Source organism: Drosophila kikkawai, chromosome 3L, assembly GCF_030179895.1.
Source record: "Drosophila kikkawai strain 14028-0561.14 chromosome 3L, DkikHiC1v2, whole genome shotgun sequence".
NCBI classification, from domain to species: domain Eukaryota; kingdom Metazoa; phylum Arthropoda; class Insecta; order Diptera; family Drosophilidae; genus Drosophila; species Drosophila kikkawai.
The window spans coordinates 5,383,665-5,406,230 of NC_091730.1; the positions used below are offsets into that span (position 1 = coordinate 5,383,665).

The 22,566-nt window shown below is 38.2% G+C and overlaps 2 protein-coding genes across 8 annotated transcripts; one reads left to right on the forward strand and one right to left on the reverse strand.

Moving 5' to 3' along the window:
* The first annotated feature begins 343 nt into the window (after positions 1-343).
* LOC108073958 (serine-rich adhesin for platelets) lies at positions 344-15,835 on the forward strand. Of its 7 annotated transcripts, none has more exons than XM_017165787.3 (7): positions 344-426; positions 2,246-2,983; positions 8,138-9,115; positions 9,173-9,720; positions 10,707-12,309; positions 12,376-12,547; positions 15,138-15,835. In XM_017165787.3, the coding sequence occupies exons 2-7, from the start codon at positions 2,512-2,514 to the stop codon at positions 15,373-15,375; spliced, it is 4,011 nt and encodes a 1,336-aa protein (XP_017021276.1). In that variant the 5' UTR covers positions 344-426; positions 2,246-2,511; the 3' UTR covers positions 15,376-15,835. The 7 variants fall into 7 exon arrangements, with proteins under 7 accessions (XP_017021276.1, XP_017021283.1, XP_017021284.1 ...); XM_017165794.3 differs by having other exon boundaries at positions 8,141-9,115; XM_017165795.3 differs by lacking the exon at positions 15,138-15,835 and adding an exon at positions 13,786-14,129.
* A 2,593-nt stretch (positions 15,836-18,428) lies between these two features.
* Positions 18,429-21,977, reverse strand: Ir68a (Ionotropic receptor 68a). The gene is made up of 7 exons (XM_017165557.2): positions 21,445-21,977; positions 21,233-21,366; positions 20,890-21,140; positions 20,251-20,825; positions 19,979-20,132; positions 18,939-19,152; positions 18,429-18,778 (listed from the first exon to the last, which is right to left on the reverse strand). The coding sequence occupies exons 1-7, from the start codon at positions 21,975-21,977 to the stop codon at positions 18,528-18,530; spliced, it is 2,112 nt and encodes a 703-aa protein (XP_017021046.1). The 3' UTR covers positions 18,429-18,527.
* Between the last annotated feature and the right edge of the window lie 589 nt (positions 21,978-22,566).

Genomic DNA, 22,566 nt, shown 5'->3' on the forward strand with positions numbered 1-22,566 from the left:
ATATTCTATCCAAGCAACTTTGCACAAATAAAATTGTATTACCATTGCTAAACATACGCTTAGACTCTGAAGACGTGGCGTAGACGCACCCTTTCTTTTGAGATTCAGTTAATATTTTTCACCACCAACTCCAATTTAAGTTAATTTAGAATACATTTTTATTATAAAAAAAAAAATATATATATACATATATATATATATTTGTTTGCATTTTTCTTACTAAATTTCAGCAACAAAGCAGAGATATAAAAATAGTCCCGTACTATCGATAGTGATAAAAAACTATCGATGGTGGCTCAAAAAAAGGAAAAAGTCGATACCTCGATAGTACCATCGATAGTTTCCCAGCTCTAGTTCTGATTGGCACAACAAAACGAAAAAGTTTGCAAGTTCCTGGCGCCGTTCGTTTCTTGCTTCGTTCAGCGAGTAAATAAGCCCTTTTCATGCCAATAACAGTTGGCCGGAGTGTATAAATATAATGTGTAGCTTAGAAAGCCAAAATTACAAACAAATAAAGCCGAAAAGTGAAAAGAAAAGTGTGAATAGCCAACGACAAACAAGTGCACAAAAGAAAACGAAAAAATGCCAATACAAAATACTTGCTGAGGGAGGAAAGAGAGAGAGAACGAGCATTGTGTGTCCGCCGAGAGAGGGCTGGTTCTCTCCCGTTATCACTTGCGCGACAATTGTTATTGTTTCTGCCATTTGACAGTTGTGAAGTCTTCAAATTCCATCCGTTTTAATTACTTCAACCCGTCGTACACCTGTGCACCCGTTAGCGTGAAAAGCGAGAGTGATCGCAAGTGTTTGGATCCAAAAATAGCTTTAGCGTCGCTATTTGAAGGCCACCTGTCGGGTGCACCGCCTGGGGTATAGCTGCTCAGTGAAGCGTGAATCCGCGAAGAGCGCTTCTTTTGTTAATTTATCCGCATTGTGGATGATATTCTGTGCTCAGTGGTGTTATTTAACGGTTTAATTAGCTTTTAGATTGGCCAAAACAATCAATGGAAAGAGCGCGAAACAAGAACATGGATGGGAGAGAGAACCAATTAGTGCTGCCACCTCGCAAGAGTTTTGCCCACAATGTGTCATTTCACTAAGATAAATTTTATTTATTTAATTAAAATTAAAAAATCGACAAACAATTAATTTTAAATTATATGATATGGGTTTTTTCCAATAAAAAAGGCATATTTCCATACCGATTGGAGTACAGCAACCCTGAATTCAACTCCCAGCTGTTTGCCTTGCTCTCTTGCTTACTCTCTGCAGTGCTATCAACTCTGCTACTTTATAGCCAAACGTGATTTATAATACGATTTTGTTTGGTTATGCCTCAGTTGATTTTGCTATTTTAAGGAAAATATTAATATTTTTATATTAAGACAGCTAAAACACAAAGAAACCTATTTTTCGTTTTGTTTGCCTTATTAAATAAATAAATAGCCAGATTTGGCTATATTGGTGGGCAACACTGCGGTCTCTCCATTGTTGTCGCGTGCTCACCTCTCTCTCTCTCTCTCTCTCTCTTACCAAAGCCACTTTTGGCCAACACATACGCACACCTGCACGTTCACATTCATTCTTGACTGAATTGTTGCCGTGAGTAATCGTTGCGCGTGTCGTGAATCGGAAAAACCGAGGCAAAGATAAAGAAAAGTTCATTATCAAATCCAGCCAGAACAACGGTTGACTGGAGCCGCCGACAATAGTGAAAAGCGTTGCGGGAAATGCAAGTGAAAAGTCCGAGCGGACCCTGCCCTTGAAAGTGTGTATGTGTTGGCCTCAAGTGTCTGTGTTTTCGGGTGCGTGCTCGCCTTTGAGTGTGTGTGTGTGCGCCTCCAAAAGTGTTCAATGTAAAAATAAAATATCCGATTAGGTTTTCTTTCAAGCACAACAAAAGCAACCTTGAAAAGGCAGCCAAGAATCGCTTTTCTTCTGCCTTTCGGCTATTTTTATGCGTGTGGAAATGCCTGAAAAGATTTTCAAGTGTCCAATCGGAAAACTCTCGTCGCGCAATTGGAAATACACCTTGGTCATTTCCCTCCATTGACGTGTGTGTCGGTAATTGTCTGCATTTCCATTTACATTCGGGGCGTGATCAGCCATTCTTGAACAGAAAACAAAAGTGTTGTTCGTTAATAGTTCACAGTTGGGGCCAAAATAATAGTTGTCTTTTAAATAAGTCCGTTATAAATGCTAATTGACCGCAACTTTGAATGATTTTCACACCTTCGTTCGGTAGGTAGGAAGCAAAGCAAAAGGAACCGACTTTACGCACAAAAAAAAAGCAACCTTAAAGCGCAGCAGGATGTGGAAAGCGAAGTAGAAAGGGCAGTAGACGACAGACAGCACGCAACGAAGGCCGGAAAACGTGTAGAAATGACTCGCTAATTAATTAGCTAAATAGGCAGAAAAACAGCGGCGAAAGTAGGTGTACCTTCCTAACACAACAACAACCACAACAAAAACTCCGATTTGTTGCAAAATTTATATCAGCGAAGGCTTAAGATGACATCATACGCAAATGACACAACTACCGCGGCACCAGCTCCACCAACAACAACTACGGCCACATCAGCTGGCGAAGCACCAGTGGGAGCAGGAGTAGCAACAACAACAGCAGCAGGCAACGCCTCCCTGTCAGCTGTTGGGGACATGGTCACAGCATCTGATTCATCCAAGGCCAAGAGCGGGGACAACCTATCCATCGGACGAACGGTGTACGCCGAGGAAGATGGCAACAGCAGCGATGGACGCGAAAAGGCTGATACAACGCCGGAGAACCTCAAGAAAATCACGGAAATCATTGACAGTCCAGATGGATCCAATCCGGCCACCTCCCCGCTTGCCTTGTCACCCCGTCACGTTCAGCTCAGGAATCCAACAGCAAATCCCGGTTATGTAGGCCTCGGAGCGGCCATTGACGAGTCCTGCGGCAAGTTTTGCCTTGGCAAGCCGCCACCATCGCCGGCCGAAAAAGGTGAGTCTCCTTCTTAAGTTTAAGTTTAAGTATTTAATATTTTTAACTGATGATAGTATTTTTTAATTAAATAATATATATAAATAAGAAAGGTTTATTTTGTCGAGTTGGAGTATGCAATAAATTAAAGAAAAAAGCAACATTAGCAAACTAAAACCGCAAACCGCCAACATCGGCGACAATTGATGGCTAATTTAACCGTGATTTTGTTGCTACGGCTTTTGTTGTTCCAGGTTGAGTGAGGCTTGTCTTTTGCTGTTTTGCTTTTTTTTTGTTCATTTGAATTTTTAATGAAGTTATTTTGTGCGAGTCTCTGGCCACGACTAAGCGCAAATATTTATTGCAATAGTCATGCCTGGCAAACACACTCTCGCGCACACACACAGGTATACAACACACCTCGTTTACGGTGTTGTATGAGCACAGTGGGCCGAGGCCAGTTGAAAAGCAAGTTCTTGATTCTGGTTCCGAGAAAGTGGAACGGGATCAATAGCCCGCTAAAGCGACAAGTGACATCAGCTTGCGCGTATTTCTTTTTTGTATTTATTTTTTATGGCTCTGTGACACCAAACGAAGAAGTTGCTTTGCGTTTTCTCTACAAGAAGTTCGCCAAAGTAATTTAATTTCTGACTAAACTAAGATAATGGAGACTTGATACAACAAACATCTGGAGTTTTCTCACCATTTTAGAAACTCTGGATGGCAGGTAGAAAAACAATTAAAACTGGAAGCCAAATATTGATGAGTTCAAATTTAGAAAGATTCAACTTTGATTATTTTTCTTTACCTGAATATATGGTTGTTGCTTAATTTTTAAAATTAGATTGATAGATTTATTAGATTGAAAGCGAGGCAAAAAAACACACAAAATTATAAATTTATTACAAATTCTGCTTTAGATTTTTAAGAATACTTGAAAGCCTTTTAGCTTGTTCTTAGAAGAAAAGACAAAACCTTATAAGCCTTATTGTTTATAATGCCAAACATGGCATCTGTTGAGGCAAGCAACTTTTATAGATTAAAATTATGTATATAAGAAAATCATGTCGTCACAAATATACAGCAGATTGCTCCGACTTCTGTTTACGTTTTCATTGAAAGATTTACGCCTGCAATTCCCCTGCTTTCAATAAAATATTTCTGCTTAATATTGGCACAAGCCTGGCATATACAGACGTAGTCTGGATCGGATCGTAGTAGCCTCGGATCGAGCAACGCCCGCAGCTGGTGCTGAGTCACCACTTCACTTGGTCACAAATCTGTTTCACTTTTTTTTGTTTGAATTTTATTTTTGCTCGATGAATTGCGTGCAAGGAATGAAAATGTGTGAGATAATGACACGACCGACAACGGCTATAATTGTGTAAGATTTGGCAAGCGAACGAAAGAAATCAACACTGATAAACATTGGGAAATGGGAGGATTTATGAAAAACAAATCGGCGCACTTGGAAGATGTAGAGGTAATCAAGGGGACGGAGGCCTGGGAATGTTTCGGTTTTTTTAGTTCAAGTGCCGTTGACAATGAGAGCCGAGTGTGAACCCATTATGTCACCCGGTATATTGGAATGTCGCAACTCAGAGACTGGTGGAATAAATATCTGAAAGTGTCTTAGTTTGAAGTGAGGTTGGGATTTATCTTAAAAAGTATCAGTGAGTAATGGTTTTCTTTAAAAAGAATCCTACAAATGGGTGGCTTTTAGAAGCATTTTCAAAATTTTAAAAAAATTACTTGATATTTAAAATGTTTTTGATTATTTCTTTTCTGGTCACGTGCAACTTTTCTTTCTAGAATTCATGTGAATTTCTTGTAGTTTTTATACCTCTTACAAACATATATCTATTCATTATAAATGTTAGGCATTAATTCTTGGCCAACACCCAAGTATCAAGCCAAAGAAATCGGAACAAATCTGTTGGTTTTGGCCTTGTTCCCAAATTGATAATGTTGGGGCATGCTTAATTAGTTGAATTATTACAGTTTTTTTTTACTAGATTCCTGCTGTCAAAAGAATTTAAATATTTAAAGAATTTTCTAGTTGTCACAAAATATAAATGCTACAAAATTAGATTTTGGCAATCAATAATGATTAAAACAGTTATTTTTAGCAATGATCGCTCTCCCTCTTAGCTGAGAAATATATTTGAAAGTAACAAAAATTGTTGATTGTTTTTTTTTCTGAAAATCCCAACAATTTTCTTCTTCAACTCGAGCACACCAACCGATCTGAAGAGTGTGTGTATATAATGAAATATCCCATATAAGCCAAACAATCGCCGATAACAAGGCGCACAACAAATGGCCGCCAAGTCGATGACCTCATTCGCAGCTGACAGATGATGATGATCACCGATGGCTTTCTCTGGTGTCGCCGAGCGCAAGCAAAAAAATTATAAATAAATTATTAATAACATTTATTTAAATGCGAGAAGTAGACCTCGACGGAAAGGCTACAAAATCGAAGCAAAACAAAGTAAACGAAGGGAAAACCAAAAGACCGACAGAGCCCGAAAAATATATTATGTCTGATTGATCGGCGATGACGTAAGGTCATAATGCAATTAGCAAAACCCAATTGGAAACCAATTGGAACCTGTGGGCCAGCGTGAGAGAATTGCTGATAGATTTCCGCTTTGCATTCGCACCGATTATCTCACACTGCACATTGTAGGTATTATTGGCTAACAAAATTTGTTAACACTCGGAATTATGACGAGTGAAAAGCAAATGATCGAAAATCACCAGGCGGTCATACAATTTCCCCTGCTCGACTTTCCCATACAACAGTAAAGGTAGTTAAGGTGACCAACAAAGAAAAAATATAGTTTTTTCTTTAATATATTACAGTTGGGTACAAAATAATAGTGGTGGTAGGAAATAAATATAAACTGGTGAATAAAATAAAAAAAAATTCCACAAAATGTTGGTTTACTACTATTACTTTAACCCCCACTGTATATGGCACTCGAACCACATTTTGTTTCATTTATTGCGAAAAGTAAAAGCGGCTAAAAAATAAAGCCCAACAAAAGAGTTTTTTATATTTTTGTTGAACAAGCCACTCGACAGCCGGCAATGGCAATAATAATATTAATAATGGCAATACTAATGCCCGACATTTGTGCGTTGTGCCAACAGTTTTCAATTGTTGCACAGCACACTCGGCGGAGTGGTTTGGGGGGAACGCAACGACGATAACTCGATAGAAGACATTTTATGGCCATGCACAGTGGGCAGCGTAATTACCGTTGGTCGTTACCTACTGTGGTCTATTGTCTATCGGTGATTGCTTCGCTTGGTGGCAGGGGAAATAGAAATATTTCCTGCCAAATTGGATTGCAAATTTTTCAAACCGACAACCGAATAATGTCGTTCTAGATTCAAGCCAAGTTGGAACTTCCTGTAATACATTATAGTAATCATGTTGTCTTATTAGCAGAAATTTGTTAGATTTCTTAATGGTTTATGGTCTAGTTGGGCTTAAAATTAGCCTAGGAAAATCTGTAAAAATTGTGGAACGAAGCTCAGAGTTTGAATAACCAATTTTAAGTTTTTCTCAATCTAATTTTATGTGAAATATGTAAATTAAGCATGTATTTTGCAGTGTGTTTGTAATTAATCATCATAACAACCAAACAATAACTTAAATAAATAAACAATTTAGCTGGGATATCTGAGACAAAGGTTCACACAAGTGTTTATAAAAAAACTGAGAACAAAGAAAATATAAACATATTTTTTTGTATAATAATCGTAGCCCCCCTTCAAAGCTTCCGATGAAGTAGCCTTATCTGCATTTGAGGTTGATATATGAGATTCTCATCAAAGATACTATTGCAGTTATAAGTTAATTTACGCCTAACTAAAATGATAAGCTTAATGCGGAACTTTAAAAATAATCATAGGATTTAATTTCAACAATTTTCCAAACCGTTGAACTTCACCTAGAACTTTGAATATATTCATTTGACTCTTAATTGTTATTGTATACCGCTTTCCTAGGCCTTTAACTATTGATTGAGATCTTAACTATAATTTTATCCTTTCTATTTTAACACTTTATCTATAACTTGTCACCTTGACTCTTAATTTAATTACACATCTAAAAATTGATTATAATGTTCAGTTTGCCAATTCCAATTTTTGTTTTGGTTCGTGACCAAAAACTTGTTGACTGCGAAATCTGAGCTAAATATGGACTCTAGTTATTTGAGATGTATATATTTTCATTGCAAAACGAAACGGGAAGTTTGGCAGAGCGTAAAAGTTTTGTGGGTCTCTGCCCCCTGGAACCCATCCCCCATTCGACCATCCATTCCACTTGGCAAAATAAAAACCTGCAATTGACCGAAATCACCGAACTCTAACCTTCACTTGCCGGGCACAGCTAGAGCCATTCGACCGACCGACCGCCTTATATAGCGTTTGGTACGTGTAGAAACTACCCATCCATAGATCACGATTCTGAGACCCTCGCCCCTAGATGGTCGCTCCCCCTAGTGTAGTCTATGTGTGTGTGTGCCACTTCGCGTGGCAGAGCTCTGAAAGCAAATTGTTTGATTTTCTTTTTGCTTGGTCGCGGAAACGTATAGAAATTGTTAGCGGAAGCGGTGAGGGATCTGCTCTGGCTGCAGGTGGGCGTTTCACTGGGGGCCCTTGAATATAGTTAGAGACAGGGTCATCTTGATGGAAAGCCTGGGGTCTGTCATCAGGCAGAGGAAGCTGTTTTAGGTATCTCGTTTTTTAATGTTTTTTTGAGGGCTGAAAAAGGTGACAATCTATTATTTTCTAGGGTAGACTTTAAATGGGTTTTAATGATTTCCAAAAACGTAGGAACTGGGTTGATGTTTTTAAAATTCATTTGAATTTAATTCGATTAATAAATTAATATATTTAAGTTAAGATTCTTCTTTATATAAAACCCCTAATTATTTAAAGCCGTTCCTGTATCTTTCTCCTCTATTCTTTTGCAACTTTCTTGTACCTTTCTTTCTATTGTACGCCACTTCAGTTGCTCCGGTGAGGCGAGTTCAGTTTAATTTACGCCAGCAACTTAGTTTCGTTTTCACCGCATAAACGCTAATAATAAATGTAATAATAATAACTGTAAATAAATGCTAATTTAATTGTGTGTCTGCTCTCTTGATTTTGCAGCAGCGGCGGCACAAAGTAGAGCGCACCAGCAGCAGCAACATGGCAGTTCTCCGAAGTCGGCTCCCGATGAGGAGGAGAACTCGAGCGAGTCGAATGCTACCACGAAAGCAGCTCTGGCCTTCACCATTGATCACTTTGACGATGCCTCGGAGAACGATGCAGCGGCTCAGGCGGCGCGCTACAAAAATATGATGGAGCGCTTCCAGAATCGACACAAGCGCGGTGCCTCCATGTCAAAGCTAGAGACGGAGAAAGATAACAACAATACCAACACCACCACAACCTCAAACAGTGGACGACACTCACAGCGCAGCAGCTTGGATGCAGGGAGCAGCATGGCAGACGACATATCCTCCCTGACAGCAGCCACGCCCTCCAGCGAACAGGCGCCTCCAGTCCAAGTGAAGATGCGGGTGAGAGATCGTAGTGCGTCCCGGGTGAGAGATGCCTCCAAGCGGCACAGTTGGTCGCCTAGGAGCTCCGCCAATGCAGCAGAACCAGCACAGGCAGCGGCAGCACCAAGACCCGCAAGTAGATCCAAACTGCCAGCACCGCCGGCGGCTACCAAGGGCACAACCAATCTGGTGGCCAATCGAACGACCAATCAGTTTACACCACGCTCCACGGCCATGCAGCTGGCCCTGCGCCAGGTGGAGATGCTCTGTCCAGAGCCACCGCTGGCGGATGGTAAAAATCTAGGAGATGATGCAGTGAGTGAGGCGGGAACTTATACTCTTGACGGGGATAACTACACGGAGGAGCAGAAGGATCTCATGAATATTGACAGGAATGGCAAGAAGGTAGGAGGAGGAGGAAGAGGAGGAGCAGGAGGAGGCGGAGGAGGAGATGCTGCTGTCAAAATGCGTCCCAAACAATTGCCAGTCAAGGCAAATCGAGGCAGCAATGTCCTCGAGGTGAACTTCTACCATGAAACGCCGCTGCAGGAGCAATTGCCACCAGCTCAAAGAAGCTCAACAGGTGACAAAATAAAGCATTATGAATTATAAATAAATATATAATAACCTCTTTTTTTAGGCGCCTACTTGGATCAACTAAAAAGTCGCGTGCTGCGTCAGCCGGCTCCCCTATCGCCACCCACTCCCCCCTCGCCGGCAGCGGATGTTGGGTGCTTCACAAGTGTCACCACTAGTGGCGTGCTGGCCAAACAGCGTGCTTTGGACACCCATCCCAAGCTCACCCGGCACTCGCATAGTCTGTCTACCTCGCAGATCGATAGCTCCGAGTATGTGAGCAATGAGGCCAAGTTGAGGCATACCCAGGCTTTGGCTGGTTCGGCCACCGATCGCCAGAAGGCTGAATATCGCCTGAATGTGTTCACCACCAGCACCAATCAGCAGCAGCAGCATCATCAACACCAACATCATCAGTTTCCGGAGACGCCCACCACGCCAACAAGCACAACTCAGGGTTCAGAGGCCGCCCTCCTGCAGACGGCACAGACCAAGCAGGATTGGATTCAGGAATGGGCACGTAATGCTCGAGCTCGGAGTCTGGCGCAGGATGTGAGTGGTACGAGCGCCAGTCGCCGGAAACAACAGCAGCAGCAGCAGGCCCAGGCACAGGTGAGCTTTAGAACTTGTTTCGAAACGGGAAGATGAGTAAATTTGGTATTTACATAAATGGAATAATCCCATTTGCTTTGTTTTGTGACTCATCACGAGATGGGGTAACATTATGAGTTGCTTTTGGGAAGGAGATGAATAAGTATTAGTAACTTGTTTTTAGTTTTTTTTTTCAATTAAATTTTTGCTTTATACGTTTCAAATTGTATTTATTTGTAATCAAAAGTAAGCCCTATTTTTTATTTAATTATGTAGAGCTTATTTATTAGGCAACTTGCTTCTTTGTTTGCCTGATTTTTAACAAATTTAGAGATTAGATAGCAAATTTAATGATGAATCATCATCGTCAAACAACTTTTTTTATTGGAAACTCATAATCTTGGGTAATTTTATTGGGTAATTTGAATTATGTTGATTTAATAAGATATTTTAAAGAAAATATACAACAAATTCATTTTTAAAATAAAAAATATATATAAAATAATAATAATAAATATTAATATTAAAATTAAAAATAATTAAAAATATAATTATAATTTTAAACAAGCCAAAATTTAAATTAAATTATTTTAAACTTAATTTTTTTAAAGCAAACTTTGCATTTATTCCTAAATTTTATTTTCTCTACATGGATTTTACATCAAGATGTAAAAACTCTACCCCTCAGCACAGACACAAACCCCCAATCCGGGGAAAGATAAAAATTGTAGCACGCTTTTATGGGTTTTGTAAAAAAGTCTTAAAATTGGCTTAAAAATATAAATATTTAACTTTAATAATTAAATATTTATAAATAAAATTATATTAAAATATATTATATATTAAAATATTTTTTTAAATATATTTATAAATTTTTTAGTTATAATTACATACATTTTTCATATATTTCAATTAAAATTTGATACATTTTTCTTATATTTCCCATACATTTTTCTCTTACAAAGTGTCAACAAACTAATTCCTTCATTTTTTACCTTTTTCCCCAGCAACTAATGACACGCAGCTACAATTGCTCGGACACCGGCGGCGACTCCTTGACGGACGACAGCCTCAGCCTGTACAACCAACAGCAGCAGCGTCAATATGCCGCTGCCGCCAAGCTCAATCGTAGCTTAGCCGAGCGTTATCGCCTGCTGGGTGACTGTGACTACGCCAGCGATCCGGCATTGTGCAGCCATGGCGGCCAGGGGCCCATGGAGCCACCATATAAGCCACCCAAAAGCCCCAGCAAAATACCGTCACCGCTGCACACGCTGGGACGTGCGCGCAGTGCCAGTCGCTCGCGGCCGCCAACGGATGCGTATTTAGAGCAAACGGCTGCCGCTATAAGCAACCTGCAGCAGTCACTCTCTCGCCGGAGCTCTGTCAAGTCGCCGGCTCAGAGCAGCCCGCAGCATAGCCTGGAATCTGGGATGATGGGAGCTGGAGCAGGCGGTGGCTACAGGCGATCGCCTCTCCACCGGGCTCTAATGACCAGCAGCATCAATGAGGCGCAGCTGCAGTTGCTGACCAGTGGGGAGTATTTGCTGAAGCAGTTGCGTCGCCGCAAGAACTCCCTGGAATATGATCCTGGCCAGGAGGTGGAGCAGGATGAGCAGGTAGCTCCCACCAGTCCCCTGTCGCCGCTGCGTCGTTCAACCAGCTTCCAGCAGCATCAGCAACAGGGACAGCAGCCAGTAAGGCAAGCACGTCCGAATTTCCAGAACCTGTACACACCGCCCGCTGCCCGACATGCCCACGCTTTGAGCACTGCCCACCAGCAGCAGCAGCAGTTGAAGAAATCCGCCAGCAGCAACAACTTTGAGCAGGCCTACAGCGACTATGACAATGAGTTGCAGTACTACATCAACGATGAGGATGAAATGGGCACTACTGGGGCCTACTATTCCAGCAACGAAGAGGAGGAGATGGAGCAGGAAGGCAACCAGGGTGCAGTGCCTCTAAGCAACACGCGCATGAACAAGGCTTTGCTGATGCGAATAGAAAGAAGCAAGCAACGTGTAGCCGGCGGAGGACCACCGGCTCCGGTGAAACCCACTTCAGCGCCAGTTGCTGGCAAGCTGAGCCTGGCACAAAGTGGAGCTGGTCTGGTGGCCTGCCCCAACACACCAGAGATGCCGCGACGCGGTATAAAAAGTGCACCAAGAGCAGCGCCAGGATCTGGAGGTACACGTAACACACGCCAATCCATGCCCAGGGAGACGAGTCTCAGTCGTTTGGCCCAGCAGGTGCCCAGTTCGCTGGCCAATGCCAAAAAGCAACTACTGCAAACGGCCAATGCGGGTGTAAACTCCAATCCTAGCGGGGGTCAGCGGGTGCAGCCAAAATATCTGGACATCTCCAAGTACAAGTCAGCGCAGTCGAATAATTTTCTGCGTAAAAACGATTCCAAGAGCACTTTGAAGCCGGCGGATCAAATGAAACGGAGTCCCAGTGCCTCCTCCATGGGTCTTAGTCGAGGAGAGGGAACGAGAGCGAGCAATAGGAGTGTGCGGAGTGCAGCCTCTGCCATGAACACGAGCACGACTTCCTTGGGTGGTGGGACTAGCGGAGGCAGAGCCTCTTCTGCTGTGCGGCGTGATCTCTCAGGTTGGCTATACATTTCAAAATTATATATATTTTTTTTATACATTTTTTTGTATTTTCTTTTTGCAGTTAACAAACAAAAGGAAGCCGAAATGGCCATGTGGAAGAGACGCTCAACTTATGATCCCATGAAGGCGGCCGCCGAGGATCGCCGCAAAAAGGAGGAGGCGCGTCGTGCCCAAAACAACCAGGCTCAGCGACAAATGAACGATTTGGCCGATGAGGAAGTGCCTTTTGAAAGGTAATTTAAATGGTCTTTGGTTTTTGGGGTTAAAATAAGGTGGTTTATTAGATAAATATTTGCCTTAGGTGATTTTTAATAGGTTTATTTGCATTTTAATAATGAAATTAGAGTTAGAATAGGTTATTAGCTGGTAAAAATCGATCTTAAATAGACTCATTCAGGTGACATTAATTAAGCTTAAGACAATTTAAATTGAGAAAAAGTGTTTTTTAAATATTTTATAAGACTAAAAACTTATTTTAAATGAGTACAAAGTGATATAGAAGTTGAAAATTTAATTTTTCCATAAATTTAGGTTCAAATAATCAATTCTTTGTTTCGTAATAAATAAATTTAAAATTATTTTTGGATATTTAAAATGTTTATATATCAAATTAAGATATTTTCTATATGGTAATTTTGCGCATAAATGTAATCTATAATTTTCTCTTAATTATTTTAACTATTTAAGACCCAATTAAAGACTTCAAGATTTTCTATTTTAATTTTTATTTTTAAAATTAAACCTATTTTGGATTTTTGGCAGATCGTTACTATTTTCAATTAAAGAATTCAACTAGAAAGGTATTAAAAAATTCAGAAAAATATGTAAAAATAATTGGATAATTAAAAAGTAAAGTTAGCAGCTAGGTTTTTCAAGAACTAAACCAAGCTATATCATGCTCTCTCTCTCTTATAAATTATTAACTTAAACTCTATGTATTTTTGTGACATATAATATAAATGTAGTACATAATCCCAAATATTAGCTTATGTTTTTTTTTTAGGAATTTTAGAGTACGATTTTTTTAGTGAGTTTCCCGAGACACTCTAATGATTTACATCATATATATACATTTTCAATTATGTTAACTTGATTTATAACCTTTAATTTTGTTTTTTTTTATTATTAGCTTAAGGTTATGGGTAATTTCGCGGCTAGAGGTAAAGGTGCGTTGCTCTGGACATAGAAAAGTACATACATATAATTACTAGCTATCTCTCATGACTCACTCTTAGATGAAGCTCTTGATTTCTTCCCCTCTTGATTTTAACTCTTAAGTAGTGGCTAAGAAGCGAGATCAGCATTGAATTTTGTAACCTAACACCGCTCAGCTAAATCGGAAGAGTAGGAATTAAGTCTGTACTTATAATTTTGCTAATTGATTTCTTCTCTTTAATTTCTGTACACCCGAAAAAATAAAAAACAAAACACACCAATACACCAACACCAACACTCCAATAACAATCGGTAGACCATCACGCTCCCACTACCGCCGTGGACAGTTATGACCAACGGATGGTGTGCTAGTTACCGATTTTTGAGCCTACACACAACCTAAACATTCAGTCGACTATCTTTCCACGAAACCGAAAACAAAAAACCAAATACTTTCCACCAACAACACATGCCACGCGATCCTAAAACGATGCAAGCAGCAGCAGCCTCAGCAGCAGATTGTATCACTATAATCCAATTCTAGTGCCAGATACAATCGCCGAATTGAAATGAATCGAACATGGATCTATCTTGAATAGTATCCACAAAACTTGTAAAAATCACAACGATACCCAAGCGAAGACAGCCGAAGATCCGAATGCCCATGTAATAGAAAATTCTCTCAGTTGTAGTAAATACTGTTGATCGTTGTTACATGCATTAAATATCAATCATTTTGTTCTTCGTTTCGCCGTTGTGCAATTGTCTCGATCAATTTGTTCGTTCGTTCGTCAAGTTTGTTAGTTCATTTGTCTTGCGTGCCGCCGGCTTCATTTGATTTTGTTTGGCTAAAGCAATGAGTACGGGCCGTGAAATGCTCTCAAAGATTGCATACTAACTGCATCGATCTATTAACTCATAAACATTTAAGCATTGGCAGGTCATTAGGGAAATTGATATTATGGGGATTTAATTATCGATTGACAGGTGTTGTATGAAATCATCGTTTTAAAATATTGAGAAATTTAAATAGGATATTTTCTATATTTATTTCCCTCTTTATAAATATCCCATCTCAACCTATGAAATATTATCCTATTAAATCTTTACAAGTTGTGTGTTAAATGTTATATATAATATTAATATTAATAACTGACAACTTTATGTTTTTTAATATATTTAGGGACCTAAAAAACTCCAAATACGATTTTTCATACCATTTCCAAGACAATCCATTTTTAAAAACCCAAATAAATTTCCCTAAAATCCAAAAGCAAGCGTTTTTCGCATATAAAGTTTGTTCCTACTTCAAAATTAATTAATTAATCAACCATAAAACATACATATTAATCTATACTTTGTTGACTAAAATATACCTTAAAAGGGTTTTGTAAAGTGTACAAATGTTTGTCCTGTTTAAAGCCTAACCGACATCACATTGAACATGCCTCATTCTAACCAGTTGAACCACGAAAAATAACCACTTAACCCCCCACATTAGACCAGCTAACACATAGACACCAATTAAAAAGCTTCCTTAGAAATCGCTAGATATGAGTACTCTCGAGTGAAAGTACCTCACAAGCATATATATAACCATCCAAATTGTTTGCATTTAGAAATATATGAAAAATTCTGCAAGCTTTATATTATATTTTTTATATACAGTGTGCTGCGTCCGGCCAACAATCTAACCATCACGAGCGGCGGCGTCAGCTACAGTCCGCGAAATTCCATGGAAAACGACGCCTGGACGCTTGGTGAGTCCTCCGAGTTTGGGGAGTATCCCGATGACTATGATGAGAACGAGGAGGTGGACGAGGAGGATGACCATGATGATGACTATGTAGGCCAGGAGTCTGATGATGTTTTTGAAGCGGAGTCCGGCGAAGCTGCAGCCCAGTAAATGAAACACACACACAAAACCAGCAACAGTGATATATATAAATTTCGATACATAACTATATATACTATATATAGACATATGTATAACATATTGTATTTCTTAGCAATCGATGAAGAAGCTATAATAGGCATAATCAAGCTTCATTACTAGATTTAAAGCTGGCTTGATTTATCTTTTTTTGGTTTATTTATAATTTAAAAACCGAAAATCATCGAATAATCGTAATAAAATGGAATATATGCCAAGTGAAACAAGAGTTACTCACTTCTAATCTGTCCACAAAAAAAAAGAGCCATAGATGAGATCACTAAAATATTTTTCCAAGCCTTGACAGTTTCTAATTTAAAATTCTTTATATTTTTAAAAAGCAGCTTCTATCATTGTCGGTTAGGGTGCAAAATACTCAGATGTGTAGGACTATTGCAATCCTTGTGCTGAACACACAATATTATTTTAAGAATTGCTGACCAAAAGGGAATTGAATTGTTTTTGTAATTGGAATGGTAAACTGTAAAGTCAAACCTAAAGTCTCATGTCAGTAGGTTTTTATATGTATGTATACATTTATGCAAAAACGCTCGATATTATATGATATATAGTTTTATACACTAGCTGAGTATGTCTAGTTTAGTACTATATAAATGGAGCATATGTGGTATTCGCTTTTAAACCAGCTAAAAATTGTTAAAGTATTTATCCTTGAAGAAAACTACTACAAAAATATGACAAGTATCAGGCAAACACGGTGTCGGTGTCCATGTGGCAACTGCTCTCTGGTTTATGGATTTGATTTTTAACATTTACAGCAGCAAGTATTTTAAAAAAATATATATATTTAACTCCATAACGCCCAAGTCAGCTTAAGCAATAGACAATATAAATATAAATATAAATACTATAAATATAAATAAAGACTTCTTAGAAATTTCAAAATGTCCAACGAAACAGGAGTGTTCCAGGAGCAGTTGCCTGGTTTTAAATATTATTTTTAAAAGTAATACAACTAATTAACAGCCGTCGATAAACATTTTTTTTAAATTGTATATTTTAAGTATTTAAGCAAAACGTGAGAGATTTACGAGTTGTTTTCCGTATTGTGTCCTATTTTCTTGTTATTTTATTTCTCCAATAGTTTTTAGATAAACAAAAATAAACAAAGACAAAAATAAACAAAAAATTTAAAGAAACAAATATGTTGTTGTTTTGATTGAATCAATTTTTGTTTTCAGGTTCAACGAACTGGGATAAATTTAAAGGCGACTATGAGTAATGAATACGTAAGGCTTTGCATAAAGATATATCTTGGGTAGTCTGTTTTCGTATGGATAAACACTTTTCGTATTGAAAAAATAAGAGAATGTTTTTGATTTTTAATTTATATATTTTATGAAATTGATTTTGATTTTTTTCAGAACTTGAGAATTTTAAGGTAAAACTTCCTCCTGAACCTTAAAATTCTCAACTACGATTTCAGCGACAAAATTTCTTTATAAATATGTAGCTAATTTTAAAGCAAAAAGCTGTGTTAATTTTTAATATACAAAATGTTAGATAAACAATTCTTCATAATAATAAATTAAAATTAAATTTTATACTTTAAATGAAACCTTTCTTTTAACTAAATAAAAAATATCCAGCAACAAACTTTAATAAAATTCACGAACCCCCAGGTAAACATTTTTTCTAGAGGGAATGGAAAACATAAAAAACAAGAATATTCCCGTGTCTGAGTGATGTCGAGACTGAAACCATGACGGATGATAAAAAACACAATACAAACTATATAAAGCAAAAAAAAAAAAAGGAGAATATAATGCTGTTACGGCAAAGAGCCGGATGAAAAAGGAAACTAAAGCGAAGCAAAACTAATTAAATTATATGAAATAGAAATGTAAACAACAAGCTTCAGCTAAAACAAAATAAAAACTTGATAATATGTATGCATAAAGGAAAAAGCGAAACAATTTCATGGTGGAGAAAACACCAGCTTTGGGAATTCGAAAATAAATGAAATTAAATTATTGTGTATGTATATTTTAGCTAATAAATGTATACATTAAATTTTTAGCATACAAACAGGTCAGGAAAACACTTTTTCAATTATATTCGAAGCTAGAAAAAAGAGTTAATTAATATATAATGTGTTTTTTATAGATGAATATTTTTGATTTTTAATTAGAGAAATAACGTTATGCATAAATTAAATAGTTTGTGGTCTTTTCTAGTTGACTTTAGATACTTTTTAATTTATGTGAAATATTTTATAATATTTCTTTATGGATTTTTAATATTATTTCTTATTTAAGTACTAAAGAAACCTCAATCTCTAAGCATTCACCTGTTAGGCAAGTTCTGGAGATTTATTTTTAAAACAAGAACAACAAAGACATACAAAGATCTAAAAGCAGATATAGCTTATTAATTATTATGATTGTTATTAACCTTTGGATTGTTTATGGTTTGGCAACACGTCTGTTTTCTGGCTACCTCATCACTTGCTCATTTCAATTTCCATATCCCCCAATTCCATTCAGAATCTGAAGTGCCCCCTTAAGCCCCGCACACTATATAGCCAAAAGATACAGATACAGCTACAGCTCCAGCTACAGATACATATGCGCTTAAGGGGGAATTTCGTTTCGTTTATAGAAATGTTTGGGGTCTTCTTCGGGGCTGTTTGGGTTTAGTCTGGCACTTAAAAACGGTTTTATTTATGGGCTTTTATCATTTCAGCTTTCCCAGGATTTTCTGATATCGCCATAAACAAATAATGCCTAATGTGCATTAACTCATAAACAATGCAAATCAGTATTTAACCACACAAGTGATTGAGGCAAGGAATCTGAAATTCCGGCTCTTGGAATTTATTCACCACATTGCCACTGCTACTTGAGGCCACTTGGACTTGCCCCTTGTGATAAATGGCACTATATTCCATCCATCTGCACCAAGGCCCCCGGAGATACTTTTGAAAGATACTTCTCCTGCGTCAATTGAGATTTTTGTTTAGCTTCTATATTTCAGGCATTTAGCTTTGAGTACTATATAGACATTTGTCATTTGCTGATGGCAATTATAAATATTAGAAATGTGTGTATATATATTATGGATTTATGGCAAGTTAAAGTACTTGAAAATTTTATTTTTTTTTATTAATCTGGATATATCCTCTTGAAGTTATAGTACAAACTACGATTGTAGACATCAAACATGGGATGCTTCATCACTATATGCTTGTAGTGCCATCTCTCAGCCATTAGGATTATAATGGAAACCACATAGCCAATGATCAGGGCCACAAAGGAGCTCCAGAATTTCTGTAGATTCATCAGAGCCTCCTGTTGGGCAGGAGCCTCGGCGGGCAGACGCTGAATGGCATCCTTGAGCCACTTGGTTATCAAGCCTGAAAGGTTAAAAATTATATAAGTAAATTATAAAGATATATAAAGGAAGTTTGGAATTATAAAACTCGATTTTAGGAATATATATATATAAGGATATATGAGGAGGAAGTTCGGAGTTTTATAACTATATTCTAATGATATCTGAGTTATATTACCCACCCCCCTCAGCCAGGTGTTGTATAGAGCTATCCACGCGTTTCCTTAAAGCCGAGTTCTTTTCCATGGCCAAAACAACCGGCATATTGACCACACAATCCTTCATGATATGTAAAGTGGATCCTATACCAGATCCAGAATCATCAGCCACCCTCAAGTACCGCAAAAAGAACTCGCTGTCGTAGTAGGCACACTGACCCTTGGCTATACGTGCGGTCTGCATGGGGAAGAGGTCTTTTATTATTCTTATTATTATTATAGTATATTATATTGTGGTTAATAAAAAATGTAATAAATTAATTAAATGGCTAAAAGAGGGGGGATTTGTGGTTTATTTTTAACCAAGTGTTAATTTTTACACGTCTAAATTAGCACCTGGTTAAATTATATGGGGGAACACTATGTAATTTTAAGGTAAAGTTAAAAATTAAAGGGGAAAAGGGTGAATTTTTAAGCTTAAAAAAATAAAGAAAATATAGAGTAAATAGATAAAATAGTAAAATATATAAAAGTAAAATATAATATATGTATAAAATATAAATATATAATATATATAAAATATAAAATATTATAATATATATATATATGTATAATGTAAACTATTAAATACATAACATGGCCTGTCTATGTTTAGTCTGTAAACTTTTTATTTTAATATAATTATAATCAATTAACCCCCTTAGATACTTTTCATATCACTTTATATTACCTTGAAGGCTTAATAAAATAATGACTCTAAATTAAAAATGTTGCCAAATACTCTTATCAAAGAAAGATAACACAATTAGACTTCAAGAACTGGTTAAAACTGGTTATTGTTTTTCTAAATGGTGGTTTAAAGTTCATTGCTACGACATTTTGATAACGTCGGCACTTGCTATATATCATGGTAAATAATTTAAGATCTTAGTTAAGACCTGATAAGAATCGGTGAATTTAACCTAAATACTTTTTAATGATTTGTTGTGATTTTTAAAGCGAAAAATAATACAAGTTAATAATTTAAAATAAATTATTTAAAAATGCAAAAGTTTTTGATTTACCAGATCCTCCATTTGGCTGATCACCTCCATTTTCTGACCCACTTTTCGGGCCACTTCATCATTGGCGTCCAGGAAAAACTGTCGGTTTTCGGAGACACCAGCAGAGGGTGGAATGTGGGAGAGCAGAAGGTCCTCCAGGGTGTCGATGGTGACTCTGTAAATATAAGTTAAATAAATATATATTGAACAATATACATTTAAAAAATATATATTTATAAATATATAAAAAAATATATATATTTATTAATATATATTTTACTTCCATTTTTTACCTCGCTGCCGGATTGGCCAAAATGGCAGTAAAACTGGCCCTATAAGTGGCCACCAGCAGAATGCAGTAGATCCAGTACCAACCCGTCAGGACCCTCAGCGGCCAATTCCGAGGCATTCGTGGCAAGGCCACATAGAGGAGCATGCTGTACGTAAGCAGTATACAATTCGCATAATCATCGAAAAGATCACGAGGTCGTCTTGATTCCTTAGAAGGACGACAGCGGGCTATGGCAATCCTAAAACTAAGCCTGCGATATATCTTGGGATCCAGGGGAACCCCACAATTCCTCCTAAGGCAGCGAAAAAATCCTGTAGAACCTCCTCTAGTTAGAATTGCATTCAGAAAACTAATGCCATAAAACACAGTGCCCACAATGAACAGGGAGAGCAGGACACCCGCCCACATGCCCCCACTGAAAGGCAGGATGAAGGTCTGCCAGGAATTGTCCGTAGAGGATTCGGGTGTAAGAAAGGTGAGGCAGTCGAAATTGTGAGGTAAACTGAGCTCCACGGATTGCAGATACACCTGAAACTGATGCAAGTCACCTATGGCAAAGCGAGCATTGTGAGAAGCCTATTAAAAAATATTATAATATAACTTTTTTTATAATAAATATTTCTTTAAATCCAAAACTCACCACCTCTTCTATAAGTAAAGAATCTATGCTGGTTTCATTCTCACTAAATCCTTCGGTACTTCCATAGTTTTCCCCTCCTAGCGCCCAATCTGCATTTTCGCTTTGGTTTGGCTTGTAGTAAGTGGGTTGGAAATTCAAAGCCTTGCCCAGGGCATTCATGATCTCCACTTCAACGCCTTGGTAACTATTAGTGGTGTTCAGCCACATAACCATGGGAACGTGTTCGGAAATGGCCACGGGAACAGAGGCACCTGGATGGGAGGAGGGTTTTAAGGGAGTTTAGATTATAATTTAAGGGAAAAGTCTATGATAGGAGTATAAAAACAAATTGTAAAATATTTACCGTATAAATTACTTGTTTTATCTGCAAATATAATTTTTCCATTGACACTTTTGCCCATTTCCCAATTGGCAATATTTTTTACCACCAAAACGCCGCTTAAAATTTCGGGAAAGGCTATTGTAGAGATGATGAATCTGCAAGAAGGAATAATTAATAATTTTATTAATAATATTAAACTGTTTTTATACCATAAATATACATATAACACCTACCTACTATCATCCAACTCCCATTTGAGGAACACCGTTCCTAGAAACACACTCCACAGATGCAGCATATCCCTCTCGAAAAGTCTTGAGTCATGCAAAAGGATAAACTTGCTCTGGGCATCCAAGGACCTAGTGGCGTAAATATATCGCAAAAAACGCTGCATCTGCCAGCCGTTCAGTATGGTGATCACATTAAGTTCACAATCACTGGCCTTGATGGCCTTCAGGATGAGCTCCACCCGCCTGGTGGGTCTCGCCAGATCCTCGCTGGCATTGATACGCATCACAAAGAAGGGTACTACCTGTCGTCCTGCTGCCTCAAAGAACCTCCTGTCGTAAATGGAATAGTGGAGGTCATCCGTGATGACACCAAAGCATCTCTTCACATTGGCTGACCACAGAATCCGTTGCAGAAGCTGCTTCAAGTGCAGCTCATAAGTGTCCAGGTGGAGATGAGTTGGGGAGGAGATGGAAATGAAGCCTGTGACGAACGTGAGGGACATGTAGGCCCCAGCCAGGACGCCCAGCCAGCGCATCCTTTGGCCTGCAAAGAGCAACTGTGGCCATTAGTTCGTTAACCTGCTTACCGGTGGAACCCACGGCTCCTCATTGCGTATGCAGATCTAATTAAACTTGTCCGAGCCCCCGTCAGTCCTCAGTCACTCATCAGTCACTCATCGGGCTTGCCTTTGGCCGCCGAGGACGAGGACGACCTGATTTACTCGCATTTAAACTTTCCGCTTGGGTCTGGGTTATCTAATTAAAGTTTTCTGGTTTCGGGGGCCCATGGGGAAATAAGTTTTTGGCCAGGTAATATGGGTGTTTCAAGGTTAAAGGGAATCAAATTCCTTTTTGGCCAAGACACGCATGTTTCTAGATGGGTTTTCTAAAGGTTTTGGGGGAGAAATAACATAAGAAGTTTTATAACAACAAGTTAGTTGAAGATGTTAGTTAAAGTTAAAGAAAACCACATCCTTATCTACCCAAATAAATCCTTTAATTAATTATCTTTGTCATTTTAACTCCTCCTTAAACTCACCTTGATATATAGCCCATATCTCACTCTTAAAATAACCCCTGAAACCCTCACCACATGAGGTAAACCAAGACAAACCCGGTTAAAAC

Excerpts from the sequence above, each read along its gene's own strand:
- LOC108073958 (XM_017165787.3), top strand. The coding sequence starts at position 2,512 with ATGACATCATACGCAAATGACACAACTACCGCGGCACCAGCTCCACCA. Across the intron at positions 2,984-8,137 it reads ACCATCGCCGGCCGAAAAAG|CAGCGGCGGCACAAAGTAGA; the intron begins GTGAGTCTCCTT and ends TTGATTTTGCAG. Across the intron at positions 12,548-15,137 it reads GAGGAAGTGCCTTTTGAAAG|TGTGCTGCGTCCGGCCAACA; the intron begins GTAATTTAAATG and ends TTTTATATACAG.
- Ir68a (XM_017165557.2), bottom strand. The coding sequence starts at position 21,977 with ATGCGCTGGCTGGGCGTCCTGGCTGGGGCCTACATGTCCCTCACGTTC. Across the intron at positions 20,133-20,250 it reads TTGGCCAATCCGGCAGCGAG|AGTCACCATCGACACCCTGG; the intron begins GTAAAAAATGGA and ends TTATATTTACAG. Across the intron at positions 18,779-18,938 it reads ACAACACCTGGCTGAGGGGG|GCTTGATAACCAAGTGGCTC; the intron begins GTGGGTAATATA and ends TTAACCTTTCAG.